This window comes from Corapipo altera, unplaced genomic scaffold, assembly GCF_003945725.1.
Source record: "Corapipo altera isolate COAL_440 unplaced genomic scaffold, ASM394572v1 60703, whole genome shotgun sequence".
In the NCBI taxonomy this organism is placed as follows: Eukaryota; Metazoa; Chordata; class Aves; order Passeriformes; family Pipridae; genus Corapipo; species Corapipo altera.
The window spans coordinates 2388-11315 of NW_020885163.1; the positions used below are offsets into that span (position 1 = coordinate 2388).

General features: G+C 52.3%; 2 protein-coding genes across 2 annotated transcripts; one reads left to right on the top strand and one right to left on the bottom strand.

Moving 5' to 3' along the window:
- Positions 1–6: 6 nt before the first annotated feature.
- Positions 7–1634, top strand: LOC113940026 (zinc finger protein 239-like). Its single transcript, XM_027631080.1, has 3 exons — positions 7–329; positions 511–809; positions 978–1634. Exons 1-3 carry the CDS (start codon positions 278–280, stop codon positions 1347–1349), a joined length of 723 nt encoding a protein of 240 aa, XP_027486881.1. The 5' UTR covers positions 7–277; the 3' UTR covers positions 1350–1634.
- Positions 1635–8222: 6588 nt separating this feature from the next.
- Positions 8223–8928, bottom strand: LOC113940024 (olfactory receptor 14J1-like). The gene has a single exon (XM_027631078.1). The coding sequence runs from the start codon at positions 8926–8928 to the stop codon at positions 8242–8244; it is 687 nt and encodes a 228-aa protein (XP_027486879.1). The 3' UTR covers positions 8223–8241.

Sequence of the window (8928 nt, forward strand, 5' to 3'; positions counted from 1 at the left end):
GCTAATCTTCATATTTTGGAGTATTTTTTAGCTGAATCTCAAATTTTTGCAGTTTGGAAGGACAGGGGTCTTCTTACTGTTTCTGAGGGACTTTTTTTCCTGAATCTCAGGGGTTTGGATTTTTCTGGGCTGAATCTTGGTGTTTTGGAGGTTTTTATGGACACAGGGTGCCCAGTGAGTTCTAGAGGTGGACTTGGGCAGGAGGAACCCCCAAGCCAACGTGCTCAGCCCTTGTTTTCCCCCCCAGCAGGATTTCTCCTTCCCAAAGCCTGGGCAAATGGAGGAGGAGGCTGCGAGGAAGAGGAAGATGCCTCGGGCCCCCCAGGCAGGTGAGGAGGAAGTCAGTGCCCCTTTGTCCCGGTCTTGTGCTGCCTCTGGCAGCCAAGCATCGCCCCTGGCTGCAGGACAACCCCGCCGCCGTCCTACCAGGGTGGAGTTGGGGGATGTCCTTGACCTTCACTCTGGGCTGGAGGCAAATCCCCTCCCTGTCCTTCTTCTTTTGTGCCACAGGCCCCGAGCTGAGGACGGAGAGCACAGAGGACAAATCCCCCCGACAGAACCTGGTGGGAGAGGCCATTTTGAACGGCTCCATGGTGCAGGAAGGCAGCAGGGAGGAAAAGGGTCGGAGATCTCCGCAGAGGAGGGGCTCCAAAGCCAACCTGGGGTGCTCTGAGGAGGAAAGAGCCAGCCTGTACCGGGAAGGCGGCCAGAGCTTGAGCCAGATCTCTAACCTGGTGGTCCTTGAACAGCCTCCCACCAAGGAAAAGCCCTTCAAGTGCTTGGAATGTGGGAAGAGCTTCAGAAAGAGCTCCGACCTCCTCACCCACCAGCATATCCACACTGGGGAACGGCCCTACACATGTGGGGAATGTGGGAAGAGCTTCACACAGAGCTCCAGCCTGATCCGACACCAGCACATCCACACTGGGGAACGGCCCTACCCGTGTGGGGAATGTGGGAAGAGGTTCAGGGACAGTTCCAGCCTCCTCACCCACCATCACATCCACACTGGGGAACGGCCCTACACTTGTGGGGAATGTGGGAAGAGCTTCAAGTGCAGCTCTAACCTCCTCATCCACCGTCGTATCCACACTGGAGAACGGCCCTACCCGTGTGGGGAATGTGGGAAGAAGTTTCAGACCAGTTCACATCTCCTCGACCACCAGCGGACACACACGGATGAGAGGCCCTTCCGCTGCACTGACTGTGGGAAGGGCTTCAACCAAAACTCCCACCTCATCATCCACCAGCGCATCCACTCCGGGGAGAGGCCCTACAAGTGTGGGGAGTGTGGGAAAAGCTTCACCCACAGATCTGCCTTGACCAAACACCAACGGACCCACTGGTAAGGAAAGTCCTGCAAGTGCCCCAACTGCAGGAAGAACTTCAGCCACTGCTTCCACCCTGAATGAACCCCCTGATGGTGAGGCAACCCCTGGAGTCCAGTGACTGTCAGTCCGTCCCTTTCAACCCCTTTCACAGGGACAGGTTCTTCCAACAGAACCTATGGTGTATTAATATAATACAAACCACGTAGACCTGGCTAGTTTGGGGGTTCTCAACCAATTCTTCTTTATTCAAATGAGACAACAGTTTATATATGGGTTAACACATCACACCAGCGCGGCGTGCCCGGCTCGGCTCCGGGTGCATGCGCTTGGCATGGCCCGGCCCCGGGTGCTCGAGCCCAGCCCCAGGCATGGAAAGGAGCGAGAGGGGGAGCCTCGCTGGTGCGAACTGTGCCATCGTGGGAGATGAGAGGGGGAGCCCAGAACACACAAAAGAGAAGGACAGCTTGAAACCCAGGCAGATGGAGCTTGTTCAGCCCTGTAAGGCCATCCATCTAAGAGAAGGTCACTCTAATTAAACCTACATCCTGAGGACCTCGCTGTTACCATCCAAGCTCACTTGGCCCTGGCAGGTGAACCTTGGGATTAAAGGGTGGGTTCAGTTCAGTGTATACTGTGTCTCACCTAAAAAATCCATTGTGCAGGCTTGAGGGCTTTACCCACTTTTGCAAAGCCCTGTATCGACATCTTCTACAAATGCAGTCACACAAAGATCAAAAGACAAAGGCATGCACCTGCCTCCACAGGTGTACCTAAATTAACTCTAGCGTGTTGGAATATCAGAACCATGCTTGATTCTGCAGACAGTGGACGTCCTGAGCGCCGGTCTGCCCTGATTGCCCATGAACCGTCACGTCTCAACATCGACATTGCTGCTCTCAGCGAAGTTCGCCTTCATGAGGAAGGCAGCCTCAGAGAACATGGTGCCGGTTACACCCTCTTTTGGTCAAGTAAGCCCAGAACTGAAAAGCATCTCTCAGGAGTCGGCTTCATGATCAAAAACTCTATTGTTCCTAAACTCGAAAATCTGCCGACAGGTCACTCTGACCGCGTTATCTCCCTACACCTTCCACTACACAACAAGCAACATGTTGTCCTCTTTAGTATATATGCCCCAACTCTCCAAGCTGACCCTGCTGAAAAAGATAAATTTTACACAGACCTGCGCCGCCTTACCCAAAGGGTGCCTGCAGATGATAAGATCATTATCCTTGGTGATTTCAACGCCAGAGTAGGAAAGAATTTTGAAGCCTGGAAAGGAATATTAGGCAAGCATGGTGTTGGAAACTGCAACGATAATGGTCGACTTCTGCTAGAATTCTGTGCAGAGCAACAGCTCGCCATTACTAACACTATCTTTCAGCAGCAAAATAGTCTGAAGACAACATGGATGCATCCCAGATCCAAACATTGGCACCTCATCGATTATGTCTTGGTGCGACGGAGAGATGTCTGTGATGTCCACCACACCCATGTGATGCCCAGCACAGAATGCCAAACAGACCATCGACTGGTGCGCTGTAAACTTAACCTCATTCTTAAATTCAGACCTAAAAGGGGCAGCATCCCAAGGAGGAGACTCCAAGTTAACGATCTCCAATCAGCCACAGTGAGAAAGAAATTCCAGGCTAATCTTCAAACTAGGCTTGATGACCATTCCACAGATTCTGCAGATACCTCTCCTGTAACACTCTGGCACCATATTATAAACAGCATCCAGCAGTCCTCTGTAGAATCCTTAGGGTTCTCCTTCAAGAAGAACAAGGACTGGTTCGATGAAAACAATCAAGAGTTCCAGGAAATGTTGAGGAAGAAGAGAACTGCTCACCAAGCACACCTTGCACTGCCATCCTGTCACATAAGAAAAACAACTTTTCGCATCACATGCAGCAAACTACAACATAAACTCCGTGACATCCAGAACAAGTGATGGATCAGTCTAACTGAAAAAACACAATTATGCACAGACACAGGTGATCACAGAGGGTTCTGTGAAGCCCTGAAAACAGCACATGGGCCTACATACCAAGCTCAAAGTCCTCTACTCAGCGCTGATGGTCAAACACTTCTAACAGATAAAACCTCCATTCTGAATTGATGGTCTGAACACTTTCAGCCCCTTTCAGTACCAGCCGTGTAGTCCAAGACACAGTCATTCAGTCCATCACACAACAACCGGTGAAGTATGAACTGGATACTTCCCCCACTGTAGGAGAGACCCTTAAGGCCATACAGCAGGTGAAAATTGGCAATGCAGCTGGGGTTGATGAAATTCCACCTGAAGTCTGGAAACATGGGGGCCTTGCACTCCATGCTAAATTTCACGAGTTCTTACTATGCTGGGCCTGCCCAGAGCCTTTGTCTGCCTGCACTCCTGGCCTCCAAGGATCTGCTCCAAGGAGTCCCTGGGGAGGCTTTGTCAGTGCCTGCCCTCAGTGGGGCCCAGCAATGCTTCAAGGGACTTGGAGTTTGGCTTCTGACTTCTTGAGCAGCTTCTTCAGTCTTCTCTCATTATGTGAGGATGATGGACTCGTCGCTAAACACACTGTGGGGCTCATTAAAATCCAGAAAAACAATTTCTTCCTTAATTGTCTTCACGTCTTCAAGACATCAACAACTTATTAGAGTTGTTTTGTAATTTAGCTAAGCAGGAAGATTTCAAAGTGGATGTCACGAAAAATATATTTTTTGATGAAAGGGAATGATTTACACAGAGCCTTGGGATGCAAGAGGGTCAGGGTGCAAAGAATTTGGATCCAAAGACAAGGGGGCAAAAGAGATTAGTAGCATTTAATCATTGACCACTTGAACAGTTATCAAATGATTCAATAGCATTTGGTAATAATTTACCAGTGACTTAATTTAGACATTCACAATAACAACACTCACACCACAGTCAATTCACATCCACACCCAGACAGAGATGTGTGGACACATGAATATCTGGGTATGTAAAGGTCCTTCTCCAAAATTCTCCTTGTTGTCAGGGAAACATTCCCACAAATCCCTTTGCGCTTCCCAGCAGACAAGGTTCCACGAGGCCCTGCAGTGTCACAATGGCCCCTTTATTCCCTGATTTTCCACAGTGTCACAATGACCTCTTCATACCACAAGTTTCTCTACTTTCCATGTTGCTTTTGGTTCATTGAGAACCTGCATTGTTTCAATGGGCCCTTGATTCTGCAAGGTTTGACAGTGTCACAATGGTCCCTTCAGCTCCATGTGGCCCTGCAGTGCCACAATGGCCCTTTGATTCCATGGGATTCAGCAGTGTCATAGTGGTCCCTTCATTCCATGAGTTTCCACAGTGTCACAATGGCCCCTTGACTCCATATGGCCCTGCAGAGTCACAGTGGCCCTTTGATTCCAGGAGATTCCTCAGGACAACACCTGGGAGGTCACCATGGAGCCCTGGGACATCCCGTGACCTCCCGGCTCTTTAGGAGCCCTGAGAACTTCAACAGGGGAAAGTGCCGGATTCTGCCCTGGGATGGGGCAACCCCGGATGGACGGACAGACTGGGAAGGAGAGGCTGGAAAGCAGTGCTGGGAAAGGGCCCTGGGGGTGCTGGTGGGTGGCCAGTTGGCCCTGAGTCAGCAGTGCCCTGGCAGCCAGGAGGGCTAAGCCTGTCCTGGGAACATCGGGCCCAGCATGGCCGGGCCAGGGAGGGGATTGTCCTGCTCTGCTCTGCCCTGGGGCGGCCTCACCTGCACCATTGGGGCAGTTTGGGGGGACACAATGGAAGGGAGAAATTGAGCCATTAGAGAGTGTCCCAAGGAGGGCAAGGAAGATGGGGAAGGGCCTTGGGGGGAAGCCATGTGAGGACACTGAGGGCACTTGGTGTGTTCAGCTGGAGAAGAGGAGACTGAGAGGAGACCTCACTGCAGTTCCAACTTCCTGGGGAGGGGCAGAGGAGGGGCAGGCCCCGAGCTCTGCTCTGTGGGGAGCAAAGACAGGACTGAGGGAATGGTCTGGAGTTGTGTCAGGCGAGGTTTAGATTGGATTTTAGAAAAAGGTTCTTCCCCCCAAGGGTGGTTGGGCACTGAACAGGCTCCCCAGGGCAGTGGGCACAGCACCAAGGCTGACAGAGTTAATTAAGCTTTTGGATGGTACCCTCCGGCTCATGGTGTGACCCTTGGGGATGGTCCTGTGCAGGTCTAAGGGTTGGACTGGATGATCCTTGTGGGTCCCTTCCAATTCAGCATATTCTGTGATTGCGTGTTTGTGTTTGGTTGGGTTGTGTTTGGTCTTTTTGCTCCTCTTTTGAATTGCCTTTCCTCTGACCCATGAGTTTTTCTTCATTGTCTTGGGTCTTGGTGGGCACCTGATGGCAAGACAAGTTTATCCAACTCACTCATCTTGACCAAAGTTTTGGTACAAGTCACCATTAACTAGACGAGCTTTCTCACAGACTCACTGCAGCTTGGCATCATCCACAAAGGAGTGGGAAGTGCATTTCATCCCATCATCCAGAGACCTAATAAAGATGTTCCAGAGGAATGGTCAAGGGCTAGTCCCTGATGGATGTCACCTGGGAGTTGCTGCCAAGAGAAATTTGTGCCATCACTTTTGACCCTCATCAGTCGTTCAACTTCGCACCCACCACATGTTTCACTTGTCCAATCCAGCTGTCACCAGTCTGGCTCTAAGGAGACCACATGTCAAGGGCCTTGATAAAGTCTGGGCACACAACATCCTCTTCTTTTCCCTCCCACAGGGGTTCTGCAATCCCTGCCTTGTCCTTCCCATGCCTGGGAATGGCTGCAGGAGGACTTGCCCTATCCCCTTTGCAGCCTGAGCAGTCTGGAACTCTGCCAACCCTCCTTGTGTCCTGTTTGCAGACTGCTGCCATGCCTGCCTTTGCCAAGCCCCAGGAAGCTCTGGGATGGCTCTGGCCTTTCCAAGGGTTTGGGAGAGGTCTCCCAGTGACACTGCCTATCCTTCTCAGGATCCCTGACACCACAACCTTTTCAATACCCCACAGTTCCAGTTTAGTGCTCAGGACACAACACTTATTCTCATAGTTCTTCAGGAGAATATTAGAAGGGATTTCATTATAGAGGTCAACTGGTGGAGCAGCCCAGCCTGGTCTGGCCCCACAGCAGTGCCCAGCCCAGGGGGCTGCAGAGCTCTGGGTACTCCCCCCACAGCCCCAGCCCCTCTGAAGGACACAGCAGCTCCTGGGGCACAGAGAGCAGTCTCAGCATCCCCATCAGCTCAGGGGCTGGACACTCAGCATGGCAGGAGGAAATGGAGGTCAGGGAAACTGCAGGAGCCCTGGTGTCACCTCCAGGAGATGCCCAGCACAGCCTGACTGTGCCCCTCAGTGCCAGCCCCTCTGCCCAGCCCAGCCCAGAGTCCTGGCCCAGGGACAGAGCAGCCTGTCCCCAGGGGGGGCTGCAGAAAGAGGTTTGTCTGTGTCAAGGATTCCTCTCTGCAGGCCCAGAAATGCTCCCTTGCTCTTCTGCAGGGACATCCCTTTGCCCAGGTCAGTGTGTCCAGGCTGCCTTGGCCAGTTGCAGAGCCCTGAGCTGGAGGTGCTGCTCTGCACAGGGAGGGGCTGTGGCACCCTGGGCTGACCCTGCACTGGCCATGCTGGTCAGGGTGGGGAGCAGACCCAGCAGCATGGGGATCACTCCTCTCCTCCCTCTGCCATATTCCTGGAAGGCTCAGTAGCCAAGAATAAGGCTGGGCAGGACCATGGGCACAAAGGGCAGGGCTCCACTCCATGCAACCTGTGGGCTGGAGAGTTCTTCAGGACACCCTCCTGGAAAGCCCACCCCTGGCTCTGGTCCAGCCCTCCCTGAGCTGGGGAGGCACAAGGGGAGTTCACTGCAGGTCAGACGAGTCACTGGCCAGAGTCCTTTCTCTGTTCCTGCTGCATCTCCTGGGGTTACAGAACTCTCCTTTACCAGTTCACAGGCAGATTTAGTACTTGATCTCTGGTAACTCCACCCTGGGCAGGATTCTGCTCCAGGGCTCCATTCCCTGATGACTGCATGGGACGGGCTGTCCCTGCAGATCCTCTGTGCTCTCCTGCACTTCCTGATTTCCCACAGACAAGTCCTCACCTGCCATCAGAGCCCTCACAAGCTGCAGAGCCCCAGGCAGGTGACTTGGAGACCATTTGCCACTGGCCACCAGCACAGAACATCTGAGCCAGCCCTCAGTCCCTCAAGTACCCCAGTGAGTCGCTGATCTCACTGCAGGGACTGAATGGGGAAACAAGCAAAGCAATGAGACTTTGGAGAGTCTATTCCTTGGCCTTGTTCTTTACACCAAGCTTTCAAAAAGAACAAAGTCTTCAGGAACTGCCCAGGGGGATCCCCTTTCGTGATGGAAATGATGTTAAGGAGCCCAGCTCTGTGCCAGCAGTGCCCAGGGCCTGTCCCTGCCCATGGTCACAGGACTGACACCCAGCAGGGACTGAGCTGCCAGAGCACTCAGGCCTTGGGCAAGGAGCAGGAAGGAGAGGGAGGCAGTGGGAAAAGAGCATCTCTGAAAAGGCCAAGAACTGCTGCTCCCTGGCAGTGCTCCTGTGCCAGGACTCTTTACCCCTTCTCCTCTGCACACAGGCACTGCCCTCCAGCTTCAGGGAAGTTCTTGGAGGAAGAATCTGGAAAAAAGAATTCGAGTCCTTTATTCTACTCAGATACTGTGATTCCTCGTGTACAGAATAACAAAGGCAGGATGTTTGACAAAGAAGTTGCTGCAGGAACTTTTATTATTTTTAAATGCACACAGAGAATGATGCCTCATTTACACAATTGTGGGTCAAAACAAAGAGTTGGAGAGTGAATTAGGTATGAGATGAAGAATAAAATTCTGTGTTAATGACATTAAAAGAGGAAAAACGTATAGGAAACGGTCCCTACCACCACTCTGAAAAGATTTAGAAAGCAGGCTGGGCTAGAAAAGGGCTACACAATGAGTATTCTGCAGAAGAAAAAAGGCAGGTTGTTGCTCTTGAGAAGCATCCAGTCATCATTTTCCATATGGCATCCTTGAGCTCCTGGTTCCTGAGGCTGTAGATGAAGGGGTTCAGTGCTGGAGGTACCACTGAGTACAGAACAGATACAATCAGATCCAGGGATGGGGAGGAGATGGAGGGGGGCTTCAGGTCGGAAAATGCAGCAGTACTGACAAACAGGGAGACCACGACCAGGTGAGGGAGGCAGGTGGAAAAGGCTTTGTGCCGCCCCTGCTGAGAGGGGATCCTCAGCACAGCCCTGAAGATCTGCACGTAGGAGAAAACAATGAAAACAAAACAACCGAACACTAAACAGACACTAACCACAATGAACCCAGTTTCCCTGAGGTAGCCTGAGTGTGAGCAGGAGAGCTTGAGGATGTGTGGGATTTCACAGAAGAACTGGCCCAGGGCATTGCCCTGGCACAGGGGCAGGGAAAATGTATTGACTGTGTGCAGCAGAGCAGTGAGAAAGCCAGTGGCCCAGGCAGCTGCTGCCATGTGGGCACAAGCTCTGCTGCCCAGGAGGGTCCCGTAGTGCAGGGGTTTGCAGATGGCAACGTAGCGGTCGTAGCACATGATGGTGAGGAGGGAAAACTCTGCTGACAT